At 47.6% G+C, this 17,190-nt stretch overlaps 1 protein-coding gene across 2 annotated transcripts in view; it reads left to right on the top strand.

Annotated features, from left to right (window-relative positions):
- Positions 1-23: 23 nt before the first annotated feature.
- ANXA2 (annexin A2) overlaps positions 24-17,190 on the top strand; it is a 35,649-nt gene continuing 18,482 nt past the window's right edge. Inside the window, exons 1-2 of one of the 2 annotated variants that reach the window (XM_050309776.1) lie at positions 24-2,143; positions 17,100-17,159. In XM_050309776.1, coding sequence (XP_050165733.1) covers positions 17,112-17,159 — 48 coding nt within the window. In that variant the 5' untranslated portion in view covers positions 24-2,143; positions 17,100-17,111. Of the gene's footprint in view, positions 2,144-12,858; positions 12,994-17,099; positions 17,160-17,190 lie in introns of those variants that run through there. The other variant, XM_050309777.1, reaches the window with a different exon arrangement.

Raw genomic sequence — 17,190 nt, 5'->3', positions numbered from 1 at the left:
CTTACCTGAGGTGTTGATGGTTGCCTGGGGAACAAGGGATGGGATCTTAGCCACGTTCCAGAAACCCTTCAGACTGTGCTGTGCCCCAGCAGTTGGAGGGACACTGGAGCCAGTTCCTTACTGTCCAGGAAGAGGCCAAGCAGTGTGATGTGGTTTCCTGGAGCTTGGGAGTTGTGTGGAAAATCCAAGTTGTTTGGAATGTTGGAGTTCTCTGATGTGCTTGTAAGGGGGTTGCTGGGAAGGGAAGGTTTCTCTGCATTACAGCTGGTTTAGGGGATGGACTTGGAGTATTTCATCCAACAGAATCTCAACACAAACAGTCCTTGAAATCGAGGCTTGAAAATTCTACTCTGATTTTGGTTTACATTTTCTGGATTTCCGCCTCTGCTTGCCATTTTCCAAGAGCTCATAAATTCTAGAGAGCTCCCAGAATGAGTCCAATAAATTCTTCCCCCTTTTTGTCTTGTAAACAACACAGCTGTTTTAAGCTGCCTGAGCCCATGTGTGTTTGATGTTCTGGAGAGCTGTTTGGATGCAGTGCTGTCCCGGGAAGCAGAGGCCTCAGAGTTGTTCTTGCAGGGTTTGGGTGGGATTTAGGAAGTTGGCAGCACACACACCTGATCCAGCATTCCCCTGCTCGCTGGGGCTTGGCAGGACACGGCTCAGTGCCAGGAAGGTAAACACAAAAAACTTGTTCTCTGGAGTTTACCTGCCACAAAATCCTGAAGGGAGGGGTTTTTTTAGACCAGGCTTAAACAGTGAATGGATATTAAAAACTGTTCTTTGTCAAATACAGAGCATTTTCTGATGTGGGTTTTTTCCAACTGTTGGATGTATTTATAGTGTTGTTCGGTTTATTCTCTTTTTTTTGCCACTGCTGCTTTTATCTGCAGCAATGAGCTGATTGATGACAAGCTGAACTGGGGTTTGCAAATTACAAACAGCTCTGATTCAAAATCCTCAGTGCCCTTAGTGACTCCTCATAATAGGAATGTTTCAGCTGTGAGTCACTCTCCCAGATAACTGACTCTGTGTGCAGGATCCAAAGCAGTTTGCAGTTTGTATATGTGAAAACTTTTGCCAGACTTGTATGGAATTTAGTTTCCTGATGCAGTTTCATGTGTCAGGAATGGATGGTCTGTCTGCCCTTATATCTCTATACCTAAAAGACTTGCATTTTTCTCTTAATAGTATACTCTTATATTACACTAGTATATCGTTAATGATAGCATATTGTAGTTTCTTATCTGTTTAGAACAGGTAGAGACTCTGAAATTTGGATACAACACAGGAGATGGCTTTTTAATTCAGTTATGTTTTGTTTGATCTCTTTTGGATTAAGTGGGACTGAAGTAATTTGCTCTGAGTTCATGCTTTGAAAGGTTTCATGGGTGGAAGTACCAAAGTGTACTCCATTTATAAATAAAAAATAAGTCTATTTAAAGGAGTTTAATGAGAGGAGAAGGGAAAAGGGGTAGGGTGTTTCTTTCAGGCAGTAACAGCTGAAATTTGAGACAATATGTGTCAACAAAATAACTGGTAAAAAATGTCTCCAAGGCAGAAAATGTGCTGGGTGTGAGTGCTGGGTCGCTGGTGCTGTAGGGACTGCTCCTGAAGTGCTGGTTACCTAAAGAAGAAACAAGGAACTGGGGGAGCCTGACTTGTGATGCCACCAAAGTATAAATTCCTAAATATAACACAGGTTGTAAAGCTGTAGGAAGCAGGAAGCCACAGCTGAAGGAGAGTGAGTGGGCCTGGCTCTTACCCTGCAGGTAAGTGTTGCTCTACAGCAAAATAATGCTGCTCTTTTTCTGGCCTCAGCCCACTGAGTTTGGGAGAAAAAGCCCCCAGATCTCACAGTGCTGGCCTGGCATTTGTTTTCAGCTCTGTTTGGAGCGGGTTGTGTGTTGGGGCTGTTTTTATGGAACTCTACAACACGCTGCCAATTTTTAAATTGACTGTAGAATAGTTCAGTGTTGTGATTATTAAATAACATCAGTCCTAGTGCAGCCTTCAGGGCATTTCTCAGTATTGATACTTCTCCCCTCTGCTTTTCCAGGGAGAGAAAGGAAAAGGAAAGGCAGGAAGGCCCCGTTGTTGCCCAGGACAGCATGGCAGCTTTGTGTGACCTGGAACAGTAGAGGTAACACAGGGCAAATGATCTTCTTGTTATTTGAGATTAAAATCTTGCAATAAATATTGAAAGACCGTCACTTTTGTATTATTATGTCACTTAAATATTAAGAGATTGTCACTTTAAACTCAGTATTAAAAAGAATCAGGTAACAATAACTGTGGTGGGAAGGGAGGGGCTGTCACAGACCCCAGTGACACGTTTTCTGGTTGCTGAAGGGGAGTGCAGCAGCCAATCCCTCTGTTCACTCACAGCTTGCTTGTACAAGTGTGCATTTCCTCTCTGTGATTGCCCTAATAGAGGAAGAGCGTTTATTTGTTTTTCCAAGGGCCATGTCCTTGTTCAGGAGAGCCAGAAGGAGAAGTGTCCTGATGTTGTTGACCTAAGGGATGTCATGCAGTGAGCCCAGGCAGCTCCCTGCAGGCTGACACCGGGAGTTCCCACTGCAGTGTTTGGAGCCAGCTCCCCCAGAGGTGAGGGAATACACCTGGGTTTCACTGAAACTTGCTCAGAGGCACTGAGCTGAACAGCTTCTCACCTGCAGGGGTATCCCCTGCCCTGCCTGTGCCCACCTCAGTGCTCTCAGGGCTCACCTGCCACCAACTGTGATCAGTGACGACAGAAAAGAGCAAACTCTACCACAGCAGGTACTGTCAGAATTCTGTGAACAAGGGTAATGATCCTCACTCTTAGGGGTTTAAAATAATTGAGGGTTTTGATAAACCTTGCCATGCTTTTGATTGCTTCAAAGGTGTTCCAAGCCTTTTGCTTCTCAAGGCCGTGTAACCCAGATTGCATTTTTGAGATTTTACCTTGCAGTGAGAGCTGCAGACTCCCTGTCCATTCCCTTGCCACTGCCCTGTCCAGAGCATCCTGAATTCTTGCATCATTGCAGGCTTTTAGGAACTAATGCCTCAGAGACAGCAACCATCTGTGAGACACTCCAGTGATGCTGATGATGTTACCTCAATGCAGTCAGTCCTTTGCTGGCACTGCCCTGTGTGAGCACACTGAGAACAGTTACATTTGGGTGTTTAGGTAGGAAAGGAGCCAATTAATTCATCAACAAAACAAAATCAAAGATGATAAAGGGATGCCAGATGAAGACTCTCTGCTGTCTATCCAACATGTTCTAAAGGTGCTCCTGGGGAGGTCTCAGTGGGGTAACTGCCCATCTCTGCACAAACAGAGGCAAACTTTGGGCATCTCCTGACAGGGTTTTGTGATCTCATAGTAGACTTCCAGAGTTGATACACAGGTTCAGCCTTTAGGTGATCATCTGTGAAAAAAGAAAAGTAGTGACCAGTCTAGTGCTTTTTCAGACCTGGAACTGAGGTGCCAGGTGTCAAAGCCTGTACCCCTGGGTGCAGAATCTCTTGTTGGCAGCAGTTCTTCTCAACTGGAGTTTATGTTTCTGGATGAATTCCCCGACCTGAGGGTGCATCTGTGCACCTGAGAGCTTGACTGTTTTCCCAGCCACAGCTAACACAGAGTCTTGCCTGGGACTGCTCCTCTTGCCTCCCCCAAGGTTTGCTGCCCCCAGAGCTGCTGCTGCACAGCATTTGTGCTGTGATTTTCAGGGGTGATGCAGCTTAGCCTGTCCTGCTGGGACTCTCTGGCTCTCCCCACGTCAGTTCTTTCTGATGTGCTTTAAGCACAGAAAGAAGAACACAAGGATTTTCTGTAAATGGATTTGTAACTGTCCATGTTAATAATCAGTGCTGAGATCAATGCTTCTGGTGTATTTTTCAGAAACTATTTTAAAGCATCTATAAATGGAATGAGAGTGTTTGTTTAGAATTTAATTTCGTCACTGAAAATGGGATTTGGAGTAATGATGCAACCTTGAAAATAACTCCAGTTGTTCGTGCCTCTTAATCTAATGCAGGTTGAACATTTGTTTGTGCCACGGTTAAGGAACAGCATGAGTGCCATCCTGTGCCAGGCCTGCTGCAATTGATTCCAAAGCCCCACCTACCACATCTTTGCACAAACAATTCAAAACAAGAAACCACCAGGAATGCCAAAAAAATTCCTGCTGAAATAAGTCACTCATTAGTCTGTCTAGTGTGGGCCATGCTGCCAGGCAGACAGAGCACTTCAACAAATATTTTAATGATCTGATTAAATTGGAGCTTAAAAAAAGAGGGAAGGAGAAGCTGTCAGAGCCCCATTGCTGAGCAGGTCATGCAGCCACGTTAAAATGAACCTCAGCAGTCAGACCCCATTTATTTCAGAACCACGGAGTCAACTGCAGTTCTGTTCCCTGGGCTGACAGCAGGACAGGGACCTTGTCAGCTCTCTGGACACTCTTTGTAAATAGCAAAATAACAAAATAAAAAGGAGGTACAGTTGCTGCAAAGCTGCACATGCTACTTCCATCAGCTTTTGTGGCATTTCCAAATTAACAAGTGCTCACATCACAGCTGAGATTCTTTGGCTTCTTTTAGGTAACCTGAGCAGAATGCACAGAGAGATTGATTAGACTGGCTTGTTTAATCCAAAAGCAGCACATTGAGGTTGAGAAACCTGGAGAGGATTTTGTACTGACACTGTCATTGTGTCTGGAGAAAAACAGCCTTGTGGGTCAGTAGACCTGTCACTGCAGCCTCTTTGCTTGGTGGTTTTAAGAACAAGCAGTAAATTTGTATGCTGGTACATGAATAAGTAAGTTTTGTTTCCTGCCTTCTTCGGGGAAGATGTTTCACACAACATCATATTTATCAAAAGAATACAATGTCTTCCATTTACAGGTTTTCCACCAGCCCAAATAGATGAACTGAGAAGGTAAAATAGTGTACATATTTCTTTGGGTTCAAAAATGTCTATGGCTTCACGCTGCTGTGTGTGTGCATATGTTTCAGGCTGAGGCTTAAATTTGGGGTTCTAGTTTTCCATTGTGGCAGGGCCCTGTGCAGCTTTCTGTGGTGCAGGCTGTGTCTCCCAGGAGGGAGGTGGCTGCCTGTCTGTTCTTCATCAGCCCTCTTGCTCCCCCTCCTTCCCTCTGCTGCCTTGAGCTCAGTCATTCACCACACACTGTGGTGGCTGCTCATCCTCTGTTGATGACTGCTGGAGGGCAGCAGCATTTGGGAGATGAACCTCAGTGCTGAGGAGCTGTTTGCAAACTCTCCTTGGCTGTGTTGGCTCTGCAGCCTTTGGTTCTGTCCCCCTGTCCCCAGGGGGAGCACTGGCTGCAGGTGTGCGGGGCACAGCACTGGAAATCCTGTTTGCTGAGGGCTTGTTTGAAGGCAAATGTCAGTGAAAATGTTGAGTATCACATGTACTCCTTCCTGCCAGAACAACAGGCTTTTAATATATTTTCTGATTCATTAAAGGAAGAGGTGTCTGGGTTTGGAATTCAAACCTGTGCTTCTGACCTGGATAAGCAAGTCTTAGCCTGCCTGGCAGAAACAAATCTCTTGATAACAGCCATCACCTTTCTCTCAATCAACAGCTTTTTTGAAGTCAAGTTACTTTGCCTCAAATTTTCTCTAAAACTGTAAGATGCCACTTGAAAGAGTAACAGAATCATCAGTGTAGGCAGTGGTGTGTAATCAAGAAATGTGATGTTGCTGTGTCTTACAAGGTATGGTTTGTTCTCAGGACCTCAGCTGAGCCTGATTTAGGTAATGAAGTTCAGACCATGTAAGAACTTTCTCAAAATCATGGGGTTTATGTGATTTTTTTTTGCTCAGACAGGGTTGTTTTAAAACAAATAAGCCACTAAAAAACTTTCCTGATTTTAGTAGAAAATGTTCAGCTGTGTCCCAGAGTGCTGTAGTAACACTGTGCTGACTTCTGCCAGTGAACTTCACACTGCAAGTGATTTTAACATTTGTTTCTGAGGTGGCCTGATGTTAAACAAGAAGGAGATCATTTGTGCAGTGTGCAGTTATCAGCCTGCAGATTTGCCATAGGGACCTGTAGTTTAAGGATTTTTAGGGTAAGTTTAGGTGGTGCTTAATTAGATTCCTTGAAACTTTCCGAGTTATTCCCCAAGATTGTCAGGGACATGTTTAAGGTGTGACAGCCTCCCAGTGCTTTGGCAGAGGCCGGGAGATTAATCCAAACCATGGGACTGTTTGTGTTATGAGTCACTAAAGTGGAAAGAGCACATAATGATGGGAAACAATGAAGCAGAACAGACTTGGGTTTACATCAAACCTTTTTAACACTGTTCCTAGGGAAAAATTCCCTGAGGACTTTTGGCAGCTTCCATCTTTTGTAGCTGTTTCTGTCCTTTGGCAAGGCAGGCCAGACTCTGCAGTGATTATTTCTGCTGGTGTGTTCTGGGTGATGTCAGGGACTCCTGCAGTGCCCTGCTGATGTTTCCTGCAGTGTTTTCCAGTGTGGGGCAGTCAGGGGAACAGCATTCCAGAGCTGGCAGCCAGGCATGGTTTTAAGCTGGGACATGTAAATGAGTTTAAAATGTCCCTTAAGTAGGCTGTTTGTGCTGGCAGCATTGTGCTGCTGCTGCTGAGAGAGCTGAGCTCAGCAGAGTGGGTCAGGGTTTGACATGGGGACTGTTAACCTGGGAGAGGACTACTTAAAGGATCAGTGATAGGGCTAAAGGCAGCATGATACCTAGATTGGAGGGACCTGCAACTCTCCAACCCTAAGGACATTATATTGCAGTTAAGGGTATTGATGATGCTCTGAGAGCAGAAAGGGAACTTCTTTAATGTCTGACAGTGCTTTCCAGTCGTTTTCTTGTCCCAGACCTCCTGATCTTTGCATTAAGAGGCAGCATGAGGAAGTCCCCGAGGGGCTGAGGAAATGCCCTGCACCGTGGTTACACACAGAGTGACTCTTTGTTTCTGGATCCTGCCCCTGCTTCATTCAGTGTGAAGACACCGAGTTTGTTCCAGCCGCCGATCCCAGTGCGAGGGATTTGGCAAGAGTTTCGCTGGTGTTTGTGTTTGTATCCAGGAGACCTCTCCTCCTCACCAGATGACTGCTCTGGGAGGCAGCTGAAAAACCCAAGTGCTGGTGATTCAGGCTTTAGGTCAGAAATGGGGTTGAGCTCCAGAGACCAGTAATGCTCCTCTGAATGTGTGCCAGAGGAGTTCCTTCTCTGTTCTTTGCTCCACATGTGGCTGAATCGCTGGTTTGGCCTTTGTTCATGGTGCGTGTTCCTCTCTGAGTGCCTCACTGGAGTGTAAACCTCCCTGGCTGACTGGAGTTACCATGCCCCAGACAGAAGGAAAGAGAGAGCCTGGACTGAGTAATGAAGGAAAAAAGCCTATTGCATGTTGAAGTTGATGGCCCTTGTTGTCACCAGCTCAGGCAGATGAGAGTAACAGAGGGGTTTGCTCCCCTCTGAGCACCTCCCAGAGCAGAGATGGGTGCAGGTTGTTTTCTGGGGACAGTGCAATGGGTTGCACCACAGTGACCTAAACTTGATGGGGCTTGCCCAGTGGTAGTGACTTTATTTAGGCTTATGTGTGCCCTTTGTTTCTGACTGTAACTATAATCTTAGCTAATATTTTGCTTCGTTACTCCCTTAATTTGGGATCCCAAGTCACCCAGGCATCTGGTGCTCTGTGGAGGCAAACTCCTGGTGCCCACAGGCTTGGAGGGGAAGGATCCACTGAGACTGAGAGATGACAGGGTGAGGATGATGGTGTTATTTGCACTGCTGAGGAGGAAAATCCTGGAAAATAGATGAGAGTTCAAACTAAGGTTGTGGTCAGATGTGCATGAAAGTGTCACAAGAGGGATACTGAACAGCAGACAAATTAATTTGCAAATATGGAGTTGAAAAGTGTAAGAGGAAACTTGTAGAAGTCAAGTGCAGAATGCAGCCAACTAATGGGGAATAGAGATAGATGTTTTACTGGCTATGAAGAGCATTTGCTGTCAGGTTCTTGTGTGAGAGGCACTCTGAGATGCTGCAGGGGAAGTACCTGTAGGACAATAATGCCTGTCATGTCTTTGTCAGTCGCAGTGACTGCTAAAATATACCCTTTCAGAAGGTTATATCAGCTTTCATGTAATGTAGACTTCCTCTGAAACACATGAAGGTAAACTGGAGACAGTTTGATGAATCTGATTTATTCTCGTGTCTTGATGCAGTGATTTGTGTGCTTTACCATTCTCTTTAGCAGATGCCATACTTAGTCTTTGCCCTGAAGAGTCAACAGCTGAAAACCAGGACCTGCTCAAGGCAGCAGTGTAAGCTCACCCAGCAAAGCACAGCACTGCAAGGCATCCAGTGCAGGGCCAGTTCTGTCCTGGCTGACCTGCTCATCTCACACAGCCTCTCTGTCCCCAGGCTGCACCAGCAAATGCCAGCTCCCTTACCTATTGTGGTGGTCATTTGTGAAGCACACACGTACCAAAGTATTGGAGATCTGGCCAACACACAAGATCATTCCAGAGGTTAAGTCTAGCCCTTTAAAAGGGATTATTTCAAGTAAATGAAATTCTGAGTGGAGAATAACATTTGTGCAGGAATGTGCATGTGGTGTAGGAATGAGATTGCAGAGAATAGAACTGATCCCAGGGCTTAGGTGGTTAGGTGGAGCACCTAACAAGATGTCTGGTTCTCTGCTATTGTGGCAGATGAAAGTTGGCTTTGGTATTCTGGGATTTAGTCTATTTTTCAAAAACAGGCATTGGGATAACAGCTCTGTAATATTTAGAGTAACACCCCCTCACTCCCCCCAAAATAATTTAAAAAAAAAGCCAAATAAATCAAAACTCAACTCCCCTTCCCTCAGGTAAACAAGTTAAGCACTTCCAGTGTTTAGTTTTAGTAGGTGTGTTAAGCAGGAGTCCTTCCTCCTTTCTTCTGTAGCCATGGACATAATAAGTTGCCAATTTGTTCCCCTGGGAACCTAACTAGCCTAACTTATAAGTTGTATTTAACTTTCTCTGTAACCTGTGATTAAGTGCTAATAACAAATCTGTGTGTATTTGTATCGTGGCAGTTCCCAAATTAGACCTGATCATCAAGATGCAAAAACAACACCTAGAGGTCTGCCTGCTCCATATGCTAATCAGAATGGAATTTATATTATCCTCTTGCAACACAACACATTCAGGGAGACAACAACAGTACACAGAGGCTCAGTCACACCTACACCAGAAAGTCCTTTCTCCTGATCCCTCCCCCCTTTTCTCAGCTGAAGGAGCAGGTTTAGGTAAGCAATGCACGCTGACAGAACTGTGGCCTTCACAGCTCCAGTGTTCATGCACCTTTGTGCTTTGTAGGCAGCCTCCTGAAAGAGTGTGAAGAATGAAGGAGCTGTGCAGATGAAGGAGCAAAACAGTCAGGAGTGAGGAAAAAATCAGCTGGAGTGACCCCAAATGCAAAGGGTTTATTGCAAAGATAAGTTTGGGTCGGAGGGGAACTTCAGTTGAGCATTCAAGTTAAGCATGTCAAGCCTCCAGCAGTATAACATAAGAAGATAATGACAGGAAAAATCAGAGGTGTTAGTGGGGTGGAAAACAATGGTATATTGAATTGATAGAGGGAGAAAAAAAGATAAAATTAATATCAAACAATGTTAAGCAGTAACACAAGAATGGTGGAGTTAGCCATGACACTGAGTGTGAGAGGATGGAATCACTGAACCTACAGCGTGTCTCTGGATTACAGGATGAAGCTCAATCAGTGAACAATCAGAAGGGAAAATGAGAAGTTGGCCCAACTGTCTTTGTTTTTCCACCCCCAGGACTCTGAGGAGCTCCAGTCCAGAGCAGTGTGCTCTCTGATTGCTGTGGGCAGCATGCAGGAAGCCAGAGGTCACAGAGAGGGAACTGCAGCTGAAGGAGTTGCTGGGTGTTTGAAACATTCTGTGCAGGTATCTTAGGGGAGTGCAGGGACTGAGCAATGCGAGAACAAATGGAAAACGTTTCTTGGCTCTGCCTGCCTTGCAGGCTTGTTGAAGCATGTTTGCTTCCAGTAAATCTTCTGTGAGGCAGACACAGACACTGGGCTGTGGTGAGTGCAGTCCCTGTCCCAGCCTTTTATCCAGCCTCGTGCTGACACAGTTACTGCAGTGCCCAGGGGCAGTGCCCATGGGCCACAACCCCTGGTGGTAGGTGCTGTACAAACCCCTCAAGCTTGGGGTAAAGCTTCAGCAATAACCTGTGTGATTCACAACCTGATGTCTCATTTTAACAAGCCATTCAGGCCCTGGTTGCTGATTTCCCGTTAATTAATTTCCTTTACCTGTTTGGCTTTCCTGTTTGCACAGTCTGATTGCTGCCTTCCTTGGCTCGTTGGTTTTGCAGAGTTTTTTCTTAAAGGTGTGAAGAATATATTGTATTTTCATGGGCAGGATCTGTGGCCTTGGTCTTAGGAGATGGTTGGTTGTCCTGCCAAAAGTGTGGATGTGTTTTCTGCTGTTCATACCACTCAGAGTCCCCAGCTGGTACAAATGCCTTTGATCTCAATTGACCTACATAATCAGAGAGCAATTGAGGGAATCTGCAATATGTTGGAATGTAATGTTTATATCTTCCTGACTCTGAATGTAGTTGCTCTTCTTTTTTTCCTGTAGTCAGTCTTTTTTCTGTTGAAATCACTTCACCAGTCCCTGAAGTTTGTGTGAGGTCAGAGAGGCTGCTGTCCATTTTAAACTGAGGTGAAGGTGTGATCCTGAGATTGAATAACTGATGATTAAGTTGGATGTTAGAGACAACATTTCTGAAGCTGTTGGCTATAATGATAATAGCTCACTTGATATCCATGTTTTTGCAGACTGTTCATATGAAGATCTAGTTGGCCAAAATTAATGCTGTTAGATGAGCTACTTCATAATTTAAGAAGTATTGAATTATTAAAAAAAAAAAAAAACAAAACATTTCTCGGGAAGTGGGAGCAGCAGTGCCATTGGAACAGGCTGAGGTAGAGGTAAATGGATGTTAAGACAATTCATTAATATGTGACTCAGCAGATTGTATACAACCCATATATACTGCATGTTGGCAATGCATTGCATGTGTGAAAACACTTTCTTTGGCTGAGGATGTTGTAGTCAAGGTTTTCTGCTTTTGTTTTAATAATGTTTGACAAGAGATGGGGGTTAAAAGAACTGCCCCTGAGGGATTGTGCAGCCATTAGTGGGCAGATTGGCTCTCTGGCCTCTGCTCAGCTGCTTGTCCCTGTTAAAGGCCCCTAGTGAGTACTGCAGTGCAGACTGGCTGTTACTTTAGGATTTTAAGAATTTTTGATCTGTGAGTCACATTTCCAAGTTGTCAGTGATTTTTTTTTTTCCTAAGAAATCTGAAAAGTAGGGGGACATCATCTGTTTAACCGTTAGTGACAGACACTGGTTGAAGTGGGATAACCAGGAATTAGTTTTGAAAGATGGGTTCATTAATACAGAGAAATAACGACAGTGGCCTTGACAAAAAGAAAGCTCATGTGTCAAACTAGTGCAGTCCTGGCACCAATGTTCTCTGACAAAACACTGCCCCATGATGTGCCTTTTCCTATGGCTCTCCCTTCATACCACTTTAGTTTAACATGAAAAGGTCTGTTAACGTTATTTTCACCTTGTGCAATGACCAGCTCGTGTATCCACTCCGTTGCCTCCATGTTTGAAGTCAAGTGTAATATTTCTTAGTATTTCTCCTTTTTTGTGTCACTGATCTTGTCTCATCCCAGCAGTTACATTGACTGTCAGCCCATGTTCTTGTCTCTTTTGTGTTTGGCAGCTTTTGCTACCACTGTTTTTATGCACCTGGATAAGCCTAAAACTTTTTTACCCCCTGCATCTGCAGGAAGATATCTCTGTCTATGCCTACAAAAAAAGTCTTCTACCAGAGACCAATATCTCTGTGTAGAATCCAAACCACTGAGTGACAACAGTCTTGAAAGGACTGCCTAAATCTATTCACCTGCAGGGGCTTGAGAAAACCACACTGAAGTTACAGGAATAACTGCATGCCTTGGGAGTGGGGAGTGCTTGTTTTTTCTGAAGTCTTTCAGATCGATCACCAGTAAATTGGCCACACTGCTGGGCTGAAAGAATCACCTTGAGTGATCCCACTGAAGATCTGCAAATACTTAACTGTATCTTGCTTTCGCTACCGGTGTGAGATCTGGGCTTCAGAAATTTCTTTTTCGCTGCTCTGACTGGCAGAAGGTTTGGTTTCCGGCCCTGTGCTGGGTGTGGTGGCCTGTTGGGGTTATCTGAGCGTGATTCAGCGAGTCCCAGAGCAGAGCTCGCGTCTGGGTCTCCCCGGGTTTATTGCTGGTGGCAGACGTCACCGAGCCCTCTCCCAGCCGGGACTGCACCCTCAGCGCTGCTGTGGCGAGTGGGCTCGACCGTGACCGAGGGCTCTGACGGTGGCAGGGAGTGCCCGGCAGGGCCGGGCTCTGCGCAGCGGGGGCTCGGGGGCTGCCCCTGCGGGGCCCGAGCACTGTCCCGGTCCCCCTGCAGTGGGGAGCCAGAGCAGGGGCTGCCACACGCCTGCTGCCCCGGTACCGAAGGGCGGGGGGCTCGGGGACGGGGTCTGCGTCCCCCGGGGCACGGCAGCTCCATCGGAACGGGGGGCGGCCCCAGGCAGCTGGAGAAGCGGGGCCGGGGGGCGAGGGCTGAGCCCCGACCTTGCACCCGGGGCGCTGCTCCCGGTGCCTCCTCCGCATCCCCGGAGCCCCCCGGGACGGGGCCAGGGCCCCGCTGGGCGGGAGGGAGGGGCCGCTCCTGCCCAGCCCGTGCCCACCGCGCCCCTGCCCCTGTCCCGGTGCCGCTCGGGGCGCGGCCCGTGAGTCAGCGCTGGGGCGGGAGGGGCCGCCCGGCCCTACAAAACCCCGCCCGGGCGGCCGCGGCCCCACAGCCAGAGCCGCTGCCAGAGCCAGAGCCGGAGCCGCTGCAGAGCCAGAGCCACCCAGCCCCAGCCAGGTGAGCCCTCGCCGGGCAGCACAGCGGGAGCGCCGGGCGGGGTCGGGATGCGGCGGGAGCGGAGCGGGCAGGGACGCAGTGCCGGGCAGGGGCCGCTGCTATCCCACACCCTCGCTCTGCTCCGCTGTCCCCAGCCCTGCCCGTCCGGGACTTTTCCGTGCCCGGTCCCACGGTGGGATGCGGGGCCAAGGGCGAGCCTGTCCCCGGGGAGCGCCGTGAGCCCCGCACCGGCGCTGGGTGTGGCTCAGGAAAGAGGAACCGGCCCCAAACTTGATCAGACTTCCCCAGATACTCATTTGTGCTCCTCGCTAAGGTGCATCAGGGCTCAGCTGGATTGGCCGTGGTGCTGTCGGTTCGATTCCCAGCGGTGCCGCCGCTGAGGGCGATGTTCGTCCAGCTGGAGCGGGGCTGGAATGAGTCCCGCGGGCGTAGCGGAGCCCGGACCGGCCCGGGGCTGGCCCCTTCGCTTCCCTTCCTTTCCCTCCTGCCCAGGGTGTGGCTGCGGGTGCGCCGCTGGCTCGGGCAGCGGGGACCCCTGGCACGGGCAGAGCTGCCGGGGACACAGGGACCCCTGGCACGGGCAGAGCTGCCGGGGGCACAGGGACCCCTGGCACGGGCAGAGCTGCCGGGGGCACAGGGACCCCTGGCACGGGCAGAGCTGCCGGGGGCACAGGGACCCCTGGCACGGGTCAGAGCTGCCGGGGGCACAGGGACCCCTGGCACGGGCAGCCCTACCCCGGGCTTTGCCTGTCCGCTCCCCACGGAGCCCTGTGCGGGTCCCTGCTCGCTGAGCCAGCCTTGGGCGCGGCTCTCCCCCCACCCTGCCCTGGCCACGAGCAGAATTGCTGAAATCTCACTGGATTGTGAGTCAGCTTGGACAGCACTTCCTCCTCGAGCGAGGAGGGGAGGTAGGGCAAAGGAACGTTGCCGTGTATTTTAAGTGAAAGAGAAGTGAAATGATTTGAGGACAGTCACGCCAGGAGTGAGTTGTGTACTTACACAGGGCAGCTCTAGTTCTATTTAACGTTACTTCTTGTGTTCATATTCACATGCTGTGTCTGCACAGAGATGTGCAGACCCCAACATACAGGTCAGGAGTGAAAGCCTCTTTGAAGTTCTGTGCCCTTGGGTGATTCATCCCCGTGTTTGCCTCTGTTAGTGGAGATACCTGTGATAAGCAGCCCAAGGGAGTGTACTTCCATTAGCTAACATTTGGTATGATTTGCCTGGATTAAAAAAAAAAACAAAACAAAACACCAAACCAACCGGGGTTTTCTGTAAAGTTTCATAAGTATCATAAGGTATCATAAGGTGAAATAACTTGAATTTGAAGAAACAGAAATCCTTAATTTTGTATGTGCATAATATCTCCCTAGGGAACATCCTGGGTGTTGTTAGCAGTGTCTGTGGAAGAGAAGGGTTAAAGTATATTTGTGGTAGCATGGTTTTAATGGTTTTTGAAATTCTTTCCTTTAAAGCTGATTTTTCTCCCTCCAAAACTGGCTTTAAATGATTTGCTAAACCTTATTGGGTGATTTGAGGAGATACAAGCTTGGCTTATTTGTACTTTTGGCTGGCACTGTATATAAATGGATGATTCTGAGTCCTTATTTCATTTGCAACAGCTACTGTGGATCTTCCTTGCCCTCCCTCATCTCCTCTCGTGATGGGCCTTGCCCTAGTTTTGGGAGACCCAGCACAGCTGTGCTCCCAGTGCAGGAGTTTCCATTCCCTCATTCCAGGGATGCCGTTTCCTTGGCCCAGATCCCTGGGAACACCCTTTGGTCAAATCTCTGTCTCGTTATAATAAGGGCTTCTTAAAATGCTAACTCTGCTTCTTGAGCAATGCAGCTGTTTGTGCATACCTGCAAATGTTCTCCAGGATCACGGGGGGGGGTTCTGCTGGAATGTCTGGGAGCTGCCCCTGGGAATCCAGACCTGGGACTGCTTTGAAACACATTCTGTTCTGCTACCAAACAGCTCTGGGGATAAGGCAGTGAATAGAGATGGGGCCAGAGTAACAGCAGGCCTGCAAAACAGTGCCTTCTGTGGGAGTGAGGCCAAAACAGGCCATTTCTTTTAGCAGAATATCATTGTAATTCAGGATTGCATAATGTGGGTTTAGAAACTTGCCTTAGGGTAGTGAAGTATTAGCTTACAGCTGGAAGGTGAAATTTGGTTCTTCTCCAGCATGAGGAAGAACAAGTTAGTGCAGGTACTTTCTATTTACATGTTCAAACCCGTCCAGAACTTGTCCAAAGTACATCAGATAGAATCGGTCCATCAGGGAACAGTGGGAGCCTGTTCTCCAATCTGAGTGCCTTACAGAGCAGGATGAGACAAGAGAGGTGTTTGTTCTCTGAGTAAAGACCTTTCCCTGCAGAGATTCTTGCCAAAGCCCCATTTCCCCTTGGCCCCTCTCAGCTCGTGGGCAGTGGGTTGCTCTGGCACTGTTGTGTGTGGTGATGGAACCTCCCAGTTCCAGCTCTACGTGAGGGTGTGTTGTTAGTCCTGTTCCTGGACTCTGATCAAGTCTTTGTTCCAACAAGCCTGATTCAGTGTGGGTTTTAATGGATTTAGAAACAGGAGCCTTGCTAAAAGCTGTTCAGTGATTCTATTTCTTCTTAATGTGGAAGATTATACTGCAGTTGCTCTGCTTCACTCTCACCGCTGTTTTCTTTGTGACAAGCAAAACCAAAGGATTTCAGTTGCCCATCTTTGGAGTTGGTTGAAATACTGTCAGAGTACAAAGGTCTCACTGCTTAGGCTCTTCATTTTATTAAGAGTAAACATGAAGACTTTCATAACCCAGTAGTGTATCAGTCCCCTCTAACCAGCATGATTAATAGTGCCAACAGCAGGTAGCAGCTTATTACAACTTCTGCAGCCTGTCTTTGCTCTGAAAAAAAAAGATTTATTCTCAAATACATCGATGCATGACTGTGATTTTTGTTCTCTGTCTTACTTTTCTTCCCCTTGAATCTTAATTTCTGTTTGAAGTTAAGTTGCTTTAGTTGCTTAAACCTGGATTGTTTCAGTAGATGAAAGGGTTTCTTTCTGTGTTCTGAGTGAGGAAAGGTGTGATTACAGCAGTTACACTGCAAGAGCTGTAACTGTGTTGATGGGTTTTATGCTTATAGCGCTTGCTGTATCTACCAAAAGTAAAGATTTCTCTGCCTTTTTCTTGATTTACAGGAGCTAAAATAAAAAATAAATGCTTGTTCTAGAGTTTTAACCAGTGGAGAGGAGTTTGGTCTGGGAAATTTGCCTGTATGGCCTGAGAAAGCCCCGGTATCATCAGAGAGGGACTGATGGAGGATAAAGAATAAATCTGAAAGCCAGTTGGAAGGATGTGCCCAGGACTGGCTGCACAGTGCTGGGGGTGGCTGGGGCAGCAGGGACAGTGTGGCAGGGAGGGGATGGCAGCCAGCTGAGCGTGGGCCAGTGCTGGCACTGCCTCAGTTAGGAGTGCAGGGTCTCCTGAGGGGCTGCTGCCCTTTCTCTCACGGAGCCCAGCCCCTTCCCCTGTTGAACAGAGCTCTCCACTCTCACTGTGGAGATCCCAAGAAACAGGCTTGAATGCCAGCAGGCAAAGTCATGTTTGCTGCAGGTGCCATCCTGGAGGACTGGCTGAGTGTGTGGGTGGTAATGCCTGTCCTCTCCACAGAGACATTTGAGAGCAGAGTTTTGGGAAAGCATCAAACCTCTGAAATATTGCTCCTGGCTCATAACCTTTGGAAAACCTTTCTGTGGTGGAGAGACCCTTCCAGTAAAGCAGTGATACAGCTCTGGCAAACTTCCCTGAGCAGAAGCCAGAGCTCAATGCAAGTGTTGTGTCCTGAACACATCCCACAGTGTTCGTTCTGCAGCATGTCTGACCTGTCTCAGGGCTGGGTTTTCTCTGGGTTTTGTGCACATTAGAGACATGTTATGTGGGTCCTGGCAGTGATTCTCTTGCCTCACTGGCTCCTACTTTTGGAGCTGCCACTTTAAGGGAATCCCTGCTACCTGGTGTCACTGAGTGCTGCGGCGTTCCAAGACTGTAACACACAAATGCAACTGTGAAGATATTTAAGTCTACTTTGTCTCTTCTTCTCTTCCTCCAGCATTCCTTCAAGATGTCCACTGTGCACGAAATTTTAAGCAAGCTCAGCCTTGAAGGAGATGTAAGTATTGTCATCTGAACAAGAAGAGTTT

The sequence above is a fragment of the Myiozetetes cayanensis genome, unplaced genomic scaffold, assembly GCF_022539395.1.
Source record: "Myiozetetes cayanensis isolate MyiCay16 unplaced genomic scaffold, myiCay2020 scf14, whole genome shotgun sequence".
Classification (NCBI taxonomy): domain Eukaryota; kingdom Metazoa; phylum Chordata; class Aves; order Passeriformes; family Tyrannidae; genus Myiozetetes; species Myiozetetes cayanensis.
The sequence above is the reverse complement of the archived record's forward strand: the minus strand, read 5'-3'. Positions and strand labels throughout refer to the sequence as shown.